Source organism: Tachyglossus aculeatus, chromosome 21 (genome assembly GCF_015852505.1).
Source record: "Tachyglossus aculeatus isolate mTacAcu1 chromosome 21, mTacAcu1.pri, whole genome shotgun sequence".
NCBI classification, from domain to species: Eukaryota; Metazoa; Chordata; class Mammalia; order Monotremata; family Tachyglossidae; genus Tachyglossus; species Tachyglossus aculeatus.
In genome coordinates this window covers 16143524-16163623 of record NC_052086.1, presented here as the reverse complement: position 1 = coordinate 16163623, position 20100 = coordinate 16143524, and the positions used below count along the sequence as shown (strand labels likewise).

General features: G+C 46.8%; 1 protein-coding gene across 3 annotated transcripts in view; it reads left to right on the top strand.

Moving 5' to 3' along the window:
* Window positions 1-20100, top strand: part of MGRN1 (mahogunin ring finger 1) — a 147043-nt gene that overhangs the window by 94233 nt on the left and 32710 nt on the right. For 2 of the 3 annotated variants that reach the window (XM_038762546.1, XM_038762549.1), the window contains exons 9-12: window positions 4835-4903; window positions 7103-7262; window positions 17982-18091; window positions 19873-19938. In XM_038762546.1, the coding sequence (XP_038618474.1) occupies window positions 4835-4903; window positions 7103-7262; window positions 17982-18091; window positions 19873-19938 (405 nt within the window). The remainder of the gene's footprint in view (window positions 1-4834; window positions 4904-7102; window positions 7263-17981; window positions 18092-19872; window positions 19939-20100) is intronic. The other variant, XM_038762548.1, reaches the window with a different exon arrangement.

Here is a 20100-nt window from a genome sequence, read left to right as displayed (position 1 = left end):
ACCTGATGATCTTGTATCTACCCCAACACCTGGTACGATGCTGGACACGTAGCGCTTAAGAAATGCTACAATTATTAATATTATTATCATTGGGATCGAGCCTCTAAGAACTCATCAAAGCCTGGTGAGGATCGGAATTGAAGTATTAGGTTTGTGTGGGTTTGAAATCCCATATGAATGAAGTATCCTTCAAGGATATTAGAAGAAACAGGGCTAGAGGCTGGGAATGTTGAGAAGGGTTTGGAAATGAGAAGTGTAAGGAGTCACCAAGCCTGGAGTGGTCAGAGGATCACACATGTGGAAGGCCCCCAAGAATGATCTAATTCGATTGCTTGCTGTAGAGGATGTGATTATGCCCCATATGTGAATCTGGGGCAGATTTGTGACCTTGGGCAAATCCCTTCACTTCTCTGGGCCACAGTTACCTCACCTATAAAATGGGGATTAAAACTGTGAGCTGCATGTGGGACACGGGGTGTGTCCAACCTGATTTGCTTGTATCTACCCCAGCATTTAGTATAGTGCCTGGCACATAGCACTTGAATACCATTTTAAAAAATGAGGAAAGAGCTTTTAAAGTATAGTGTTCCATGCTAATGAATGGAATCTCTGGTTCTGGGGGCTAGGCTGAGCATTTTGGAATATCGTAGGATCAAATGCTAACTCTCTGGAGATGGGCCTTATCGGCAATAGAAGTCTCCAAGAAGCTTTTCCCCCTGGGCTTAATGTTAGCCCATTTCACCTGGATTTAAGCTCTTGGGCAGGGGGCATTTCTTTGTTTCTCAGGGCTCCGTCCCCAAGTGAGCTCTGGAAACCCAAGATTGTAAGCTCACTCTGGGCAGGGAATGTGTCTGTTTATCGTCATATTGTACTCTGTGCACAGTAAGTGCTCAGTAAATATGATTGAATGAGTGGGGAGGGCCTCAGGGTACCTGGTTGTAATCCCAGCTTGCTCACCCTGCTCCAGCGGGAAGACTCAATCAACCATATTTATTGAGCCCTGTACTAAGCACTTGGGACAGTATAACAGACTTATTCCCTGCCCACAACGAACTAACAGTCTAGAGACAAAGAACCCATAGCATAGAGAAGTAGCGTGGCTTAGTGGAAAGAGCACGGGCTTGGGAGTCAGAGGATGTGGGTTCTAATCCTGGCTCCACTACTTAATAATAATAATAATTTTGGTATTTGTTAAGCTCTTACTACGTGCCAAGCGCAGTTCCAAGCGCTGGGGGAGATACAGCGTAATCAGGTTGTCCCACGTGGGGCTCACAGTCTTAATCCCCATTTTACAGATGAGGGAACTGAGGCACAGAGAAGTTAAGTGATTTGCCCAAAGTCACACAACTGATAAGTGGTGGAGGTGGGATTAGAACCCATGACCTCTGACTCCCAAGCCCACGCTGTGTCCACTGAGCCACACTACTTCTTCTGCTTGTCTGCTGTATGGCTTTGGGCAAGCCACTTAACTTCTCTGTGCTTGTTATCTCATCTGTAAAATGGGGATTAATACTGTGAGCCCCCCTTGGGACAACCTGATTACCTTGTGTCTACCCCAGGGCTTTGAACAGTGCTTGGCACATAGTAAGCACTTAACAAATAGTATCATTTTTGATGTTTGGCTTTTTACCAATTTTTATTCATCCATGGAATTTTTATTTCTGAGAATCTTTGAAAAATTGAATAATCGGCAATGCTTTAGTCAGTTACTTGTGTCGAAAGAAGGAGCTAGAGCAGATGGCCTCTCAGAGTCTCTGCTAGCTCTAAGATAAAGCTTTCTTTCCGCATTGTCTGTGGACATCCACTTTTTCACACCTCTGCTTCTTATTTGGAAGATTTATTCCCTGGGGTTTCAGATTTTTTTCTAGCTGCTTTGGGAAAGACTCTGTGACGTAGATAGTAATGAGTGTGAATAGTGTGCAAGGGAGTTAGAATGATTAAAATTAAGTTCATTTTTATTAGTATGTGCTGAGATCGTACTATGTACAGAGCACTTGTCAGAGTACATGGGAGAGCACAGTAGGAATCAGTGGGCTTGGGTCTCGATCAGTCAATAATCAGTACACACAGTCTGTGTGCAGAGCACTGGGCAAAGCGTTCGGAAGAGTTCCATAGAAATTAGCTGACATGATTCCTCATTGTAGCCTGGAGTATTCTAGACCATAAGCTTGTTTGGGCAGGGAACGTGTCTACCGGCTATGCCGTTTTGGACCTTCCCAGGCGCTTAGTACAGTGCTTTGCATGCTATGGGCAGGGAATAGTTTCACAAATTCTGTTGTACTCTCGCAAGCACTTAATACAGTGTTCCGTACACAGTAAGTGCTCAATCGTCTGATCGCTGGTATTTATTGAGCACTTACTATGTGCAGAGCACTGTTACTGATATTACAACAGAATTAACAGACATATTCCCTGCCCATAATGAGCTTAGTCTAGAGGCTGAGGCAGACGTTTACATGAATAAATAATTTAAAAATATGTACATGAAGAAATACCATTGTTGATTGATTACTAGTAAGCACTTAGATGCCACTGGTGATGATTGATCGTAGGAATGAATAGACCTCAGTAGACCTAGGTACGTAAGGGAGGATGTAGTTGAAGTCTCCTTCACCGTCACCCAGAGCTGGTTGGGTCCGTGAAGCTCATCTGTTGCGAAAAGCCTGATCTCCACCAGAGCTGGTCTTGGTTTAACGGGCTAACAGCTTCCAGATTTGGGCCACCCACAGGGTAGAGGCGAAGCTCTTCAGGCTGTCAGAGACACAGCTGCGACCAGTAAGCGGTGCCATGTACGCACACCATTGTTCAGAACTTTCCGGTAAACTCTGAGGCGTTTATCATCATCATCATCAATCGTATTTATTGAGCGCTTACTGTGTGCAGAGCACTGTACTAAGAGCTTGGGAAGTACAAGTTGGCAACATATAGAGACAGTCCCTACCCAACAGTGGGCTCACAGTCTAAAAGGGGGAGACAGAGAACAAAACCAAACATACTAACAAAATAAAATAAATAGAATAGATATGTACAAGTAAAATAAATAAATAAGTAGAGTAATAAATAAATAGAGTAATAGAGTAAATAAGTTTATCCTGGATAAGTGACTCCTGGTAGACAATTATTTGACAGACAGTGACTCTTTCCCCCGTAAAAGCCTTATTGAAGGAACACCTCCTCCAAGAGGCCTTCCCTGACTAAGCCCTCCTTTCCTCTTCTCCCTCTCCCTTCTGCGGCACCCTGACTTGCTCCCTTTATTCATCCGCCCTCACAGCACTTACGTCCATGTCTGTAATTCATTTATTTCTATTAATGTCTGTCTCCCCCCGTAGACTGTAAGCTCACTGTGGACAGGGAATGTGTCTTGTTTATTTTTATATTGTACTTTCCCAAGTACTTAGAATAGTGCTCTGCACACACTGAGTGCACAAAAAATACGAACGACTGGCTGACTGACTCAGAGGCTAGAGTGGTGAGGAGATAATAATATTTATGGTATTTGTTCAGTGCTTACTATGTTTTAAGGAGCGTGGCTCAGTGGAAAGAGCACAGGCTTTGGAGTCAGAGGTCATGGGTTCAATTTCTGGCTCCGCCAATTGTCAGCTGTGTGACTTTGGGCAAGTCACTTAACTTCTCTGGGCCTCAGTTACCTTATCTGTAAAATGGGGATGAAGACTGTGAGCCCCATGTGGGACAACCTGATTACCTTGTATCCCCCCCAGCGCTTAGAGTGGTGCTTTGCACATAGTAAGTGCTTGATAAATGCCATAATTATTATTATTAAGTGCTGGGGTAGATATGAGGTAAGCAGGTTGTCCCTCTTGGGGCTCACAGTCTTCATCCCCATTTAAGAGGGGAGGTAACTGAGGCCCAGAGAAGTTAAGTGGCTTGCCCAAGGTCACACAGCAGACAAGTGGTGGAACCGGAATTAGAACCCACAACCTCTGACTCCCAAGCCCATGCTCTTTCCACAAAGCCACACTGCTTTTCTAATGTCTTCTCACTGGGACAAAGAGTCTTGAGTTACTCGCTTCCAGGATCAACGAGTCAGAGCCACAAAGGGATTTTCAGTCAGTTAAGATCCCGGAAGGCAGCTAATAATTAATAATAATTATGGTATTTGTTAAGCGCTTACTACGTGTCAGGCACTGTGTACTAAATGCTGGGGTGAATACAAACAAATCGGGTTGGACACAGCCCCTGTCTCCCATGTAGGGTGCAGTCTCAATCCTTATTTTCCAGATGAGGTAACTGAGGCCCAGGGAAATGACTTGTCCAAGGTCACACATCAGACAAGTTGTGGAGCTGGTGGCTGCTGGCCTCGATTTCCCAGAAGTTCCCATGCGAGGGTCAGCGAACCAACCAGAGAAGCAGCGTGGCTCAGTGGAAAGAGCCCGGGCTTTGGAGTCAGAGGTCAGAGGTTCAAACCCCGGCTCCGCCAATTGTCAGCTGTGTGGCTTTGGGCAAGTCACTTCACTTCTCTATGCCTCAGTTACCTCATCTGTAAAATGGGGATTAAGACTGTGAGCCCCCCGAGGGACAACCTGATCACCTTGTAACCTCCCCAGCGCTTAGAACAGTGCTTTGCACATAGTAAGCGCTGAATAAATGCCATTATTATTATTATTATTATAACCAGACTTCCCAACCGTACCCCCTGCTCTCTTCCTACCTCCTGGGGCTGCCACGGGGAGCGGCTCAGGCCTGGTCTCCGCTTTGCCTCGTGATTGTGCTTGTCTCGGCATGGTTCCTCGAGTGGCTCTTAGCCAGTCAGGCTCCACGCCGACCTTGGAGCCCGGATGCTCCCGGAATAAACCAGCGTATTCTTGTTTTCTAGGTGGATCGGGTCAGCTACCTTCTCCAGGAGATCTACGGCATCGAAAACAAAAACAACCAGGAAACCAAGGTCTGAACGGATTTCCAAAATTAAAAGAAATCAGGTTTACAGGAGTGGGAGGGTATCGTTCATCCACAACTCTCCTTTCTTTTGACCTTGACATTTTTGCTTTGGGCACCTAGGGGAAACCGTCCATGTTAAGTTCTTCTTTCAAAGCAGGGTCTCCGCCCGGACGTCTGCTAATGGCCGAGAGTTCCCCTTTGGACTGGGGAAACGGGCGGGTGGGGGGCGGTTCTTCGGTCTTTGCCTGGAGGACTTGTTTCCTCATCTTGCTCAAGTCTTTTTTTTCTTGCCTGTCTTTCCTCAACTGCTTTATTGTTTTTTAACCATATTTAAGTGCTTACTATACCATCATCATCATCATCAATCGTATTCATTGAGCGCTTATTGTGTGCAGAGCACTGTACTAAGCGCTTGGGAAGTACAAGTTGGCAACACATAGACACAGTCCCTACCCAACAGTGGGCTCACAGTCTAAAAGATATGCCAGGCACTGTACTAAGCGCTGGGAAGATTAGGTTGTTCTAAGGTTTAGCACTTAGTTCAGTGCCTGGCACGTAGTAAGCACTTAACAAATACCATAAAAAGAACAACAGTCCCTGTCTCATATTGGGCTCAGTGTCGTAATCCCCATTTTACAGAGGAGTCATTCAGTCGATCGTATTTATTGAGCGCTTGCTGTGTGCAGATCACTGTACTAAGCGCTTGGGAGAGTACAGTATAACAACAGATGCATTCCCTGCCCACAATGAGCTTACAGTCTAGAGGAGGAGACAGGCATTCATATAAATAATGACAGCTATGTGCACAAATGCTGTTGGGGGCTGGGAAGAGGGATGAATAAAGGGAGTAAGTCAGGACGATGCAGAAGGGAGTGGGAGAAGAGGAAAGGGGGCACTTAGGGAAGGCCTCTTGGAGGAGATGTGCCTTCAGTAAGGCTTTAAAGTCGGGGAGAGTAATTGTCTGTCGGATATGAGGAGGGAGGATGCTCCAGGCCAGAGACAGGATGTGGGCGAGAGGTTGGTGGCGAGATGGATGAGATCGAGGTACAGTGAGGAGGTTAGCATTAGAGGAGCGAAGTCTGCGGGCTAGTAACTGAGGAGGGAACTGAGTCACAGAGGAGTGAAATGACTTGCCTGTGGTCACACAGCAGACAAGTGGCAGGGCTGGGTTTAGAACCCAGGTTTTATGCCTCCCAGCCCCGTGCTCTAATAATTATAATAATAATGGTATTTAAGTGCTTACTATGTGCCAGGAACTGTACTAAGCACTGGGGTGGATATTCATTCATTCATTCAATTGTATTTATTGAGCACTTACTGTGTGCAGAGCACTGTACTAAGCGCTTGGGAAGTACAAGTTGGCAACATATAGAGATGGTCCCTACCCAACAGTGGGCTCAAGTTAATCAGGTTGGACATAGTCCCTGTCCCACATGGGGCTCACACTCTTAATATCCATTTTAATATCCATTGGAGAAGCAGGGTGGCTCAGTGGAAAAGACCACGGTCTTTGGAGTCAGAGGTCATGGGTTCAAATCCCAGCTCTGCCAGTTGTCAGCTGTGTGACTTTGGGCAAGTCACTTCACTTCTCTGTGCCTCACTTACCTCATCAGTAAAATGGGGATGAAGACTGTGAGCTCCCTGTGGGACAACCTGATCACCTTGTAACCTCCCCAACGCTTAAAACAGTGCTTTGCACATAGTAAGCACTGCTTAAATGCCATTATTATTATTATTTTACAGATGAGGTAACTTAGGCCCAGAGAAGTAAAGTGACTTTCCCAAGGTCACTCAGAGGAACCCATGACTATCTGACTCCCAGGCCCGTGGTCCACTAATAATAATAATAATGATAATGATGGCATCTGTTAAGCGCTTACTATGTGCAAAGCACTGTTCTAAGCGCTGGGGGGGATGCAAGGTGATCAGGTTGTCCCACGTGGGGCTCACAGTCTTAATCCCCATTTTCCAGATGAGGTAACTGAGGCACAGAGAAGTTAAGTCATTTGCCCAAGGTCACACAGCAGACATGTGGAGGAGCTGGGATACGAACCCATGACCTTTGACTCCAAAGCCCGGGCTCTTTCCACTGCTTCACTAGGTCACTCCGCTTCCCCCCACCCCGGTTGGTGAGGGTCCGGCGCCCCCGGACCTCCCTTCTCCCCGTTCTGGGATAAACCGATCTGAGGCCTGCCTCTCTCCGCAGCCCTCCGACGACGAGAACAGCGACAACAGCAACGAGTGCGTCGTGTGTCTGTCGGATCTGCGCGACACGCTGATCCTGCCCTGCAGACACCTGTGCCTGTGTAATTCGTGTGCGGATACCCTGCGCTACCAAGCCAACAACTGCCCCATTTGCAGGCTGCGTGAGTACCACCACCGGAGGCCTGGCCTCCGGCTCCGGCCCGGCCGGGGGGGTCGTTTCTGCTGGTGCTCACCCCGTCGCGGTGGCTGCTGGGTCATTGTGGGGATGAAGGTGCCTCTGGGGATGGTGGTGGCCCTTTTTTGATTCCACTAGAGAAGCCGCGGCACTCCTTCAAGACGGAGAGTAGAAGTAGGAGGAGTTGAAGAGCAGAGAGGCCATGTGGCCTAATGGAAAGAGCACAGGTTCTTTCATTCATTCATTCATTCATTCAGTCATATTTATTGAGCGCTTACTGGGTGCAGAGCACTGCTCTAAGCGCTTGGGAAGTACGAGTTGGCATTCATTCATCCATCCCACTGTTGGGTAGGGACTGTCTCTATATGTTGCCAGCTTGTACTTCCCAAGCGCTTAGTCCAGTGCTCTGCACCCAGTAAGCGCTCAATAAATACGATTGATTGATTGATTTGTTGAGCGCTGACTGTGTGCAGAGCACTGGACTAAGCGCTTGGGAGAGTGGTTTATTACTCATTAAATGGAGGACTAAGTAAACATCACTGGAGAGAGAATCATCAGGCAAAGCCAGCTGACCTTTTGAACCACTTGGCAGCCAGTTCTTGAGTCTTTGCCCTGGCCACAACAGAAGCTGATGGAGTCCTGTTTTCCTGATCATTTCCAGTATTTTCTTCCTGCCAATATTTTAGAGCACCTGTTGATTGCATCTGCCTTTTTGGATCTCCCCCTTCTGTCTCCCCCTTCTAGACTGTGAGCCCACTGTTGGGTAGGGACTCTGTCCCTATATGTTGCCAACTTGTACTTCCCAAGTGCTTAGTACAGTGCTCTGCACACAGTAAGTGCTCAATAAATACAATTGATTGATTGATTGATTGAAGCACAAGTCGGCAACGTATAGAGATGGTCCCTACCCAACAGTGGGCTCACAGTCTAGAAGGGGGAGACAGAGAACAAAACAAAACATATTAACAAAATAAAATAAATAGAATAAATATGTACAAATAAAATAAATAAATAGAGTAATAAATACTTACAAACATATATACAGGTGCTGTGGGGAGGGGAAGGAGGTAACATGGGGGGAGGAGGGGGGGAGGAAGGAGGGGGCTCAGACTGGGAAGGCCTCCAGTCTGGCAATATATAGAGACGGTCCCTACCCAACAACGGGCTCACAGTCTAGAAGGTTCTTGTCTTCTGTGTGACTTTGGGCAAGGCACTTCACTCCTCTGGGCCTCAGTTACTTCATCTCTAAAATGGGAATTAAGACTGTAGTCCTTAGGTGGGACAAAGACTGCGCCCAACCCTGTTATTTCGTATTCATTCATTCATTCAGTCGTATTTATTGAGCGATTACTGTGTGCAGAGCACTGGACTAAGCGCTTGGGAAGTACAAGTTGGCAACATATAGAGACGGTCCCTAACCAACAATGGGACTCACAGTCTAGAAGGGGGAGACAGACAAAAAAACAAAATGTATTAACAAAATAAAATAAATAGGATAGTAAATATGTACAAGTAAAATGAATAGAGTAATAAATCTGTACAAACATATATACAGGTGCTGTGGGGAGGGGAAGAAGGTAGGGCGGGGGGGAATGGGGAGGGGGAGGAGGGGGAGAGGAAGGTGAGGGCTCAGTCTGGGAAGGCCTATCTAGCCTGGCGCTCGGTACAGTACCCCAGCGCGTAGTAAGCACAAATACCGTAAAGCAAAACAAAACAAAACAACAGAACGTGGGCCTGGGAATCAGAGGACCTGGATTCTAATCCTGGCTTTGCCACTTGTTTGTTGTGCGACCATGGGCAAGTCGCTTCACTTCTCTGTGCCTTAGTTACCTCATCTGGGAAATGGGATTAATACTGTGAGCCCCCCATGTGGGACAGAGACTGTGTCCAACCTGATTAGCTTGTATCTACCCCAGTGCTTAAGGGCAGTGCCTGGAACACAGTAAATGCCTAACAATTACCACAGTTATTATTGTTGTTAATAATAATGATGATGATGGCATTTATTAAGCGCTTACTTTGTGCAAAGCGCTGTTCTAAGCGCTGGGGGAGGTTACAAGGTGATCAGGTTGTCCCACATGGGGCCCCCAGTCTTAATCCCCATTTTGTTGTTACTATTATTATTATATGCCTTTTCTCCCTCCCACTGTGCGCTTTGTGTCAGGGAAGCAGTGTCACCTAATGGAAAGAGCACAGGCCTTGGGGTCCAGGGACCGGGGTTCCACTTGCCTCCTGTGTGACCTTGGGCAAGTCACTTCATGTCTCTGTCCCTTGATTGCCTCCTCTGTAGAATGGGGATTCAGTACCTGGGGTTTTTTTTTTAATAATAATAATAGTAATAATAATGATGGCATTAATTAAGCACTTACTATGTGCAAAGCACTGTTCTAAGCGCTGGGGAGGTTACAAGGTGATCAGGTTGTCCCACAGGGGGCTCACAGCCTTAATTCCCATTTTACAGATGAGGCAACTGAGGCCCAGAGAAGTGAAGTGACTTGCCCAAAGTCACACAGCTGACAATTGGCAGAGCCGGGATTTGAACCCATGACCTCTGACTATAAAGCCCGGGCTACTGAGCCACGCTGCTTCTCTTTAATGGTATTTGTTGAGTGCTTACTATGTGTCAAGCACTGTTCTAAGCACTAGGGTAGGTACAGGATAATCAGGTTGGACACAGTCCCTGTCCCACATAAGGTTCATAGTCTAAATTGGAAGGAGGAGGATTGAATCCCCATTTTACAGATGAGGTAACTGAGGCACAGAGAAGTAAAGTGACTAGCCCAAGGGCACACAGCGGACAGGTGGTGGAACCGGGATGACAGCCCCGATCTTCTGACCCGGAGACCCGTGCTCGGCGTCTGATTCCGGATCAGAAGATTGAGGGTTCGAGTCCCTTCGCCGTTGCAATTTTTACTCTTCTCTTCTAGACTGTGAGCCCACTGTTGGGTAGGGACCGTCTCTTTGTGTTGTCAACTTGTACTTCCCAAGCGCTTAGTACAGTGCTCTGCACACAGTAAGCGCTCAATAAATACGATTGATTGATTGATTGCTTCTCTACCTATTCGCCCTCCTATGTAGACTGTGGGCCCCATATGGCACAGGGACAGTGTCCAACCTAAAAATCTTACATCTACCTCTGTAATTTTACCTTTCGTGGCACATTGTAAGCGCTTAACAAGTACCACAGTCATCTGATTGCACTGCATCTACTTTAATCATCATCATCATCATCATCAATCGTATTTATTGAGCGCTTACTGTGTGCAGAGCACTGTACTAAGCGCTTGGGAAGTACAAATTGGCAACATATAGAGACAGTCCCTGCCCAACAGTGGGCTCACAGTCTAAAAGGGGGAGACAGAGAACAAAACCAAACATACTAACAAAATAAAATAAATAGAATAGAAATTACATCCTTAACAAATACCACAGTTAGCATTAATAATACTTTGTTTTTCAATAGTGATTTTATTCCCAAAGCACTCTCACATTAGCAATCCCATTTTTACCATTGGTTAAAAATAGTAACAGTAATGATCTTAATAGGCAGGATATTTTTCTTTTGTAATATTGAGAAGCAGCATGGCCTAGTGGATAGAGCCCGGGCCTGGGACCCAGAAGGACTTGGGTTCTATCGCCAGCTCTGCCACTTGTCTGCTATTGTGACCTTGGGCATGTCACTTCACTTCTGTGTGCCTCAGTTCCCTCATTGTAAGCGCTTAACAAGTACCACAGTCATCGTGTTATTATTGGGACTGTATGTCATCTGATTGCACTGCATCTACTTTAATGCTTAGTACAGTGCTTTGCACCTATTACATCCTTAACAAATACCACAGTTAGCGTTAATAATACTTTGTTTTTCTATAGTGATTTTATTCCCAAGCACTCTCACATTAGCAATCTCATTTTTACCATTGGTTAAAAATAGTAGCAGTAATGATCTTAATAAGCAGGATATTTTTCTTCTGTAGTATTGAGAAGCAGCATGGCCTAGTGGATAGAGCCCGGGCCTGGGACCCAGAAGGACTTGGGTTCTATCGCCAGCTCCGCCACTTGTCTGCTATGTGACCTTGGGCATGTCACTTCACTTCTCTGTGCCTCAGTTCCCTCATCTGTAAAATGGGGATTAAGACTGCGCCCATCCTGATTAGCTCGTATGTACCCCAGCGCTTAGTAAAGTCCCTGACACATAGTAAGCACTTTACAAAAAACAGAACCAAAAAAGTATCAACCCAGGAATTGTAATGGCGCTACCATTGTCCTAGGTGCATCACTGTGTCCCTGCCTGGAAAATGGGGATAGTGATGCTGATCTTTATTATTATCATTGTTATTATTATTAATAATATTAATGATATTATTAATGATCATTATTAATGATAATAATAACATTTGCATCTAGGACTTCTGGAGAGATTGTAGGGGTAGTTGGACATGGCTCATGAAGAACAATGAAAGTAGGCCACGCTGCTTCCTGTGGTGGTAATAATATTCATTCAGTCGTATTTATTGAGCACTTACTGTGTGCAGAGCACTGTACTAAGCGCTTGGGAAGTACAAGCTGGCAACATATAGAGACGGTCCCTACCCAACGGTGGGCTATGATGGTATTTGTTAAGTGCTTACTGTGTGCCAAGCACTGCTTTAAGCACTGGGATAGAAACAAGGTTATCAGATTGTCCCACTTGGGGCTCACAGTCTTGATCCCCATTTTCCAGAGTAGGTAACTGAGGCACAGAGAAGTTAAGTGACTTGCGCAAAGTCACACGGCTGACAAGTGGCAAAGTCAGGATTAGAACCCACGACCTGTGGCTCCCAAGCCCATGCTCTTTCCACAAAGCCACACTGCTTTGGTAATAACAGTAACAGTAATAATAATAATAGTGGTATTTGTGAAGCACTTACTATGTGCCATGCACTGTACTAAACCCTGGGTTGGATAGAAGCAAATCAGGTAATTGGGTTGGACACAGTCAACTGTCCCACATGGGGCTCGCAGTCCCGGTCCTCATTTTACAGATGAGGCAACTGAGGCACAAAGCAGTGAAGTGACTTTCCCAGGGTCACACAGCAGACAAGTGGCGGAGCCGGAATTAGAACCCAGGTCTAGACAGACCGCTCTCAGTCAATGAGGACATACGTCTATAGAAACTGTCTCAGTCCAGAAATGCCCCTTTGCCCTAGCTGCTGCTCAGCCAAACCTTTTGAGGTTTTCCTTTGAGCCCAGACGAGCTAATAGCAAACCAACCCACCTAGTGTTCCCTGGTCGTTCGTTTGGGTCATTAAAACTCCAGCAGATTCTGGGAACAAAAATTCCACCTTCTTTTAGACTTGACCACTGTCCTCCCATAGATAACGCCAAATCCCCACAACATGCCAGAACAAACCCAACATCAGTCATGGGTCTTGCTCATTCGGCTTAATGAGAAAGCCAACAAACCAGAAGGAAATGTGAGGGATAGCGGTTATGCACCCCCAGGGAGAAGACAGCAGGCTCAGGGAAAATGCTGGTGATTTCCCGATTGAAACTGGGATGATGACAGCTATTCAAATGTGCTTGAGTTGGATCCCAAAATTCAGCTCTGTTTGGCTCTGAGCCACTACTTCATTCACTCGGTTTGCTGGTTGTAGTGATGCTTTGTTTTTTGCCCCCCTTCTCTGTCTTTATTAGCAAGCTCCAACCCACACCCAAGGCACCATTGGTATTGTAAGGAGCAGTGGGTTATATATTAGAAGCATTCATTCATTCATTCAATGGTATTTATTGAGCGCTTACTGTGTGCAGAGCACTGTACTAAGCACTTGGGAAGTTCAGGTCGGCAACATATAGAGACAGTCCCTACCCAACAATGGGCTCACAGTCTGGAAGGGGGAGACAGACAACAAAACAAAACATGCAGCGTGGCCTAGTGTGAAAAGAACAGGCCTGGGGGTCAGAGGATCTGGGTTTTAATCCCGGCTCTGCCCCTTATCTGCACTGTGACCTCGGGTGAGTCACTTCCCTCCGCCTCAGTTACCTCATCTGGAAAATGGGGACTCGATACCCGTTAACCCCACGCGGGACACAGACTGGATCCAAACTGTCATGTAGCTACTCCAGTGCTTAGTACAGTGCCTGGCACAGAGTAGGCACTTAACGAATAACATTAAAAAAAAGAAAAATAACCATGTGGCACCCTCTAGACTGTAAGATCATTCTGGGCAGGGAACCTCTCTGCTAATTCTGTTGTATAACACTCTCCCAAGCGCTTAGTACTGTGCTCTGCACAGAGGAAGTGTGCAGTAAATACCATCGATGGGTTGATCCCTGGCCTCAAATGTTCCCAGAACCACTGGACTCCTCTGGAAACTGGTTCAGCCTGGTGTTGCCCTGAGTCTGATCTGGTGTTCAGGGTGATAGAGTCTTCCCCTGGGCCATGAAATCCATCATCATCAATCGTATTTATTGAGCGCTTACTATGTGCAGAGCACTGTACTAAGCGCTTGATCAGGCCAACCGGGGGTTCTGTGGGTCACTGGGGCAAGTGGGGCACTTGGACCTGGTGCTGCTTTGGACTTGCCTAGTGACTCCAGCTGGGCTTAGGAGCCAAATAGCCGGGGAAGCATCAGGGCCAGTGGAAAGAGCTTGGATCTAAGACTCAGAGGACCTGGTGTCTAATCCTGCTTCTGCCGGATGCCTGTCGTGTAACCTTGGGCAAGTCACTTCAGGTTTCTGTGCCTCAGTTTCCTCATCTGTAAAATGGGGATTCAATATCTGCTCCCACTCCTTCTCAATAATAGTAATAATGGTACTTGTTAAGCACTTACTATGTACCAAGCACTGTTCTAAGTACTGGGGTAGATACAAGTTAATCAGGTTGGACACACTCCCTGTCCCACATGGGGCTCACACTCTTAATCTGCATTTTACAGATGAGGTAACTGAGGCCCAGTGAAGTTAAGTGACTTGTCCTAGGTCACACAGCAGACATGTGGTGGAGCCGGGATTAGAACCCATGACCTTCTGACATCCCGGCCCCGCCACTTGTCAGCTGTGTGACTTTGGGCAAGTCACTTAACTTCCCTGGGCCTCAGTTCCCTCATCTGTAAAATGGGGATGAAGACTGTGAGCCCCACGTGGGACAACCTGATTGCTGTATACCCCCCCAGAGCTTAGAACAGTGCTTTGCACATAGTAAGCGCTTAATAAATGCCATCATCATCCAGGCCCGTGCTCTAACCACTACACCATGCTGCTTCACAGTACTTAGACTTTGAACCTCATGCGAGACAGGGACTGTGATGATGATGATGGCATTTTGTTAAGCGCTTACTATGTGCAAAGCACTGTTCTAAGCACTGGGGAGGTTACAAGGTGATCAGGTTGTCCCACGGGGGGCTCACAGTCTTTACCCCCATTTTACAGATGAGGTAACTGAGGCACAGAGAAGTTAAGTCACTTAACAAATGACTGTCACTGTCCAACATTACACATACCAAAGTCACACAGCTGGCAATTGGTGTAGCCGGGATTTGAACCCATGACTTCTGACTCCAAAGCTCAGGCTCTTTCCACTGAGCCACGCTGCTTCTACAGTCTCCAATCTCATAGTCTTGCACCTACCCAAGCGCTTAGCAAAGGACCGGGTAAGGTCCCTCTAGACTGTAAACTCATTGTGGGCAGGGAATGTGTCCATTTATTATTTTATTGAACTCGCCCAAGCGCTTAGTACCACCATAATATTCGCTAGAGGAGATGACGTAGCCACCTCCCCGATTATAGTCCTGATGATCAGATCTTAAGAATGGTCTGGCGATAAAGGGGGAAATCAGCCTTATTTGACGTACCTAGTGTTCATTCAGAAGATGGCCTTCTTGGGGCAAGATTTAAAATGGGAATGGGTTTTGTTTTCTGGGGTTTTTTTTTTAGATTTGCTAGTCATCACTCTGGCTGAATGCTGGGATTTCTGTTTGTTGACTGGGTGTAGAACTAGCTTGAAAATCCTCGCTCTGCTCCCTTGGTAACGAACAGCCAGGGCTGCTCTTGCCACAGTGTGGGTGTGTGAGAAATTCTGATAACTGAGTGAAGAGGAGAACAAGATCTGATCTTTCCCTCTCTGGGCTCTCTCACCATTGCAACATGAAGAAAGAAAAAAAGGAGTTCATTCATTCGTTCATTCAATCGTATTTATTGAGCGCTTACTGTGTGCAGAGCACTGTACTAAGCGCTTGGGAAGTACAAGTTGGCAACATATAGAGACGGTCCCTAGCCAACAGCGGGCTCCCAGTCTAGAAGGGGGAGACAGAGAACAAAACAAAAGAGTTCAATTGGGAGCAGTCAAGAAACCAGACCGGAAAGAGATTAGTCCAGAAGGAGACAAGATCGCCTCCCAAATGGGAAAGGGAACTAGTAATGATGATGATGATCGTAGTATCTGTTAAGCACTCACTATGTGCCAAGCACTGTACTAAGCTCTGAAATAGACACCAGATAATTGGGTTGGACACAGTCCCTGTTCTACATAGGGCTCACACACTTAGTCCCCATTTTACAGATGAGGGAACTGAGGCACAGAGGAATTAGGGAACTTGCCTAAAATCACAGAGCAGACATGTGGCAGAGCCGGAATTAGAACCCATGTCCTCCGACCCCGAGGCGTGTGGTCTTTCCAGTAGCCGTGACTATCAATTATGTACAATGAGCGCAGTAATGCCTGTCTGAGAGAAGGTTGGAAATCTATCAATCATTGGAAGTTTTTGAGCACTTAAGGTGTGCGGACCACTGTTACTAAGCACATGTGAGAAAACAGAACAGCAGAGTTAGTAATAATAATAACAATAATAATAATAATGGCATTTATTAAGCACTTACTATGTGCAAAGCACTGGTCTAAGCGCTGAGAAGGTTACAAGGTGATCAGGTTGTCCCACGGGGGGCTCACTGTCTTCATCCCCATTTTCCAGATGAGGGAACTGAGGCCCAGAGAAGTGAAGTGACTTGCCCAAAGTCACACAGCTGACAATTGGCCGAGCCGGGATTTGAACCCATGAACTCTGACTCCAAAGCCCGGGCTCTTTCCATTGAGCCACGCTGCTTCAAGCAGTATGGTGTAGTGGGTAGAACATGGGCCTGGAGCCAGAAGGTCATGGGTTCTAATCCCAGCTCCACCAGTTGCTCGCTGTGTGACCTTGGGCAAGTCACTTCACTTCTCTACGCCTCATTTACCTCATCTGGAAAATGGGGATTAAGACTGAGGCCCACATGGGATAGGGACTATGTCCAATCTGATTGCTTTGTACCTACGCCAGTGCTTATCACAGTGCGTGGAACATAGTAAGTGCGTAACAAATGCCATTATTATCATCAACACCTGCCTTCAAGGAGCGTACAGTCTAGAGGGGAAAGCTTGAATTTATTCAGTTCAACAGTGTCATCACCCCCGTGGTTTCATCGAGTGTGGTTCAAACATTTTAGGGTTAGCAAATAATAATAATAATAATAATAATAATAATAATAATAATAATAATAATAATAATAATGGCATAAATGAAGAGAAGATGGTGTCACTGCATCTCATTAGTTCTTGCCACCCTGCTAGCGGCAGTTTCGGGGGGAATCCACCATTTGATTATGGTCACCAAGTCAGGAACTGGCAGAACTAGAACCAGACTCTCCAATTGTTGTCCCTCCCCCTTAGGCGGTGAGCCCCATGTGGGACAGGGATTATGTTCAACCTGATTATTTCTACCCACCCCGGCACTTAGTACAGTGCTTGGCACGTAGTAGACACTTAACAAATACCACAATTATTATTATTATTATAATTGCTTGATGCCTACACTATGCTTACTATGCTATGAATATGCTTTGCTATGAATATTATGGCTGTACTAAGCATTTGGGAGAGTACACTATAACAATAAACAGACTTATTCCCTGCCCACACGAGCTTACCATCTAGAGAGAGTTTACCCAGCCCTGTGCCACGCTGTCCAACAATCCAGCACTTAGTACAGTGCCTGGCACACAGTAAGCGCTTAACAAATACCATAATTATTATTATTACAATCTCCAGATGACTGACTTTGCTGATGCTATAATTGGAGGTAGAAGCTAATTGTTTCTTCTCACACGCACCTGATTTAGCTAAGAAAACTAAAGTTGGTGGCTAAGCCAGCTGATTTTTGGTGGGCTTTTTTTTTAAGGAGGAGGAAGCGATGAGCTAACGAAATTTTCCTGCTCTCTCCATTCCCCCTTCATGCATAATAGTAGTTATTACTTAATGATACTTGTTAAGTGCTTACTACCATTCTAAGCACTGAGATGGATACACGATAATCAGTTAGAGTCCCTGTCCCGCAGAAGGATCATATTCTAAGTAAGAGGGAGTAGGATTGAATCCCCATTTTCAGATGAGGGAGCTGAGGCCCAGAGAAGAAAAGTGACTTGCCCAAGGTGACGCAGCAGACGAGTGGCAGGGCCGGGACTAGAACCCAGGCCCTGCTGTCCCCACTGGGCTGCACTGAAATAGAAAGAGTCCTTGTCCACCCACGCCGCTCAAAGAGCCGTGCCCGACGGACCACCGGAAGCTGGACATCTCAGAGCACTCTGACGCTAATAAATAGCTCAATAAATGCTATTGATGATGATAATGATGATGATGATGATGCTAAACAGCTGCCACCGCCACCCCTGCTAATGTGTTCCAACCTTTTTCCTTTAGCATTCCGAGCCCTCCTACAGATTCGGGCGGTGAGGAAGAAGCCAGGAGCCCTCTCCCCTGTCTCCTTCAGTCCCGTCTTGGCACAGAGCATGGATCACGACGAACACTCTGTAAGTGATACACCAAGTCTCCCGAGCCATCGGAAGGCGAAGGAGGTAGAGAGGGAGAGGCCCGGGGTGAGGATCGCTGGGGAAAGGGGGGTTACACTTCTCAGGCCCAAGAAGGGAGCAAGGTCCAGTGATGTAATAGCGGTGGTATTCGTTAAGCGCTTAACATGTGCCAGGCACTGTACTAGCGCTGGGGTAGATACAAGCAAATCGGGTTGGACGCAGTTCCTGTCCCACATGGGGCTCACAGTCTCCATCCCCAATTTACATGTAACTCAATTGAGGCCCAGAGAAATGAGGTGACTTGCCCAAGGTCACACAGCAGACAAGTGGCGGAGCCGGGATTAGAACCCAAGACCTTCCGACCGCCGGGCCCGTACTGTATCCACTATGCCATGCTGCTTCTTAGCAGCCTGGACGGGAGCCTTGATGGTAGCGTAAGGGCCTCAGAGTTCTCCAAGCCACCCCCGGTGATAACAGGGAATATGGTCTGTCACCGGACTCCCCAGAACCTGATAGCATCAGAGTCGCACACGGAACTCGGAGGGAGCGGAAGTTTTCCTCAGGTCCACTGGCAGAGCCAGCTGGACGAATACATTCTGGGTCATGAGGAAGACTTAAGGAGTCCTCTCCGTTAATGCGTTGAGGACGGCTCTTCTGGCTCTTGCCGGATGAGACATCCATTTTCCTCACTTTCTCCCGTTGGCTGTGATGTCCGCATGCTCACATCCCATCGTAGGTGCCAATTAGAAATGGGGGTGGAGGAGGGGGAAACACTTACTCCTAGGATGACCAAGAGCTTTGACGATTCTGAATACTTTTGGACAAGAAGCGAAGATCCAACGGGCTCATCCCTTTTGCAACCCACCATCCTTTCCAACTGCATGTTCTCGAGAACGAGAAAGTCTGTTCCGTGGCTCGGTGGGGGTGGGGAGTTCCTAAAGGTGATGCGTTAAAGGGACACTGTCATGCAATGGACTTCATTGGAAAAAACAAAAGTCACCCAAACAAAAGCTCTCAAACCTCACCTTCCAAATAGCGATCCCAAACTCAGAAGCCCGAGACATGGTTTTCCCAGCCCACCTTCCCTCCCACCAGCGCAAATCAGTACTCATCCTGGGGGCCAGGAGCTGTTCACAGATTTCCCCTTGGTGTAATCCAGCAGGATCAATCGATCAAAGGTATTTATCGAGCGCTTGCTCTGTGCAGAGCACTGAACTCAACTCTTGGGAGAGTACAGTTATAACAGAGGTGGTAGACACGTTTCCCTGCATACAATGAGCTTCCAGCCTAGAGTGGGAGACGGACCTTAAAATAAATAGAGAAATTACGGATATGTAAATAGGTGCTGTGGATCTGAGGGAGGGGCGAAAAAAGGCTGCAAATCTAAGTGTGCGGGCGACTGAATGCAATGACAGAAGAGGAAGAGAGGGCTTAGTTAGGGAAGGCCTCTTGGAGGACAGAAGCAAGATGCTTGTCATCTCACCGTGGCTATTTCCAGACACCGTAGGGCTATTTACGTAGGGTGGTTTTTTTTCTTTTCGGTCTGCTTGAAAATCAGGGGTGTGTGAGAGATTTTCAGGGTGAAACGGACCCTGAACCGACCAACAGAGAGGGGCCCTGTGAGTGAGCTGAGCCCTGGGAAAAGGGCAGGAGACTGAGCGGAGGGGAGGGAAGCACCACCATCCAGAGCGAAAAACCAATTGGAAAATTCCTCTCCAGTCATTTCCAGCGGTGGGTGAGGGATGGTGGTTATTGTAAAATCTATGATTTTTTCTTGACAGTGTCCCTTTAAAAAATCAAAGTCGAACCCTGTCTCATTGGCCAGCAAGAAACCTAAAAGGGAAACAGTAAGTGTACTTGGTCCTATTTGGCTATGTTATCGCCCCTTCTTCCTTCCCCACCTTCTCTTCCCACCCCCTCCCAACCCCCCCGCCAAAAAAATAATCACTAGCATGGAAAGCTCCTCTCACTCCCAGCAGGTTTGCTAACCTCGATGTTTCATTTACTTT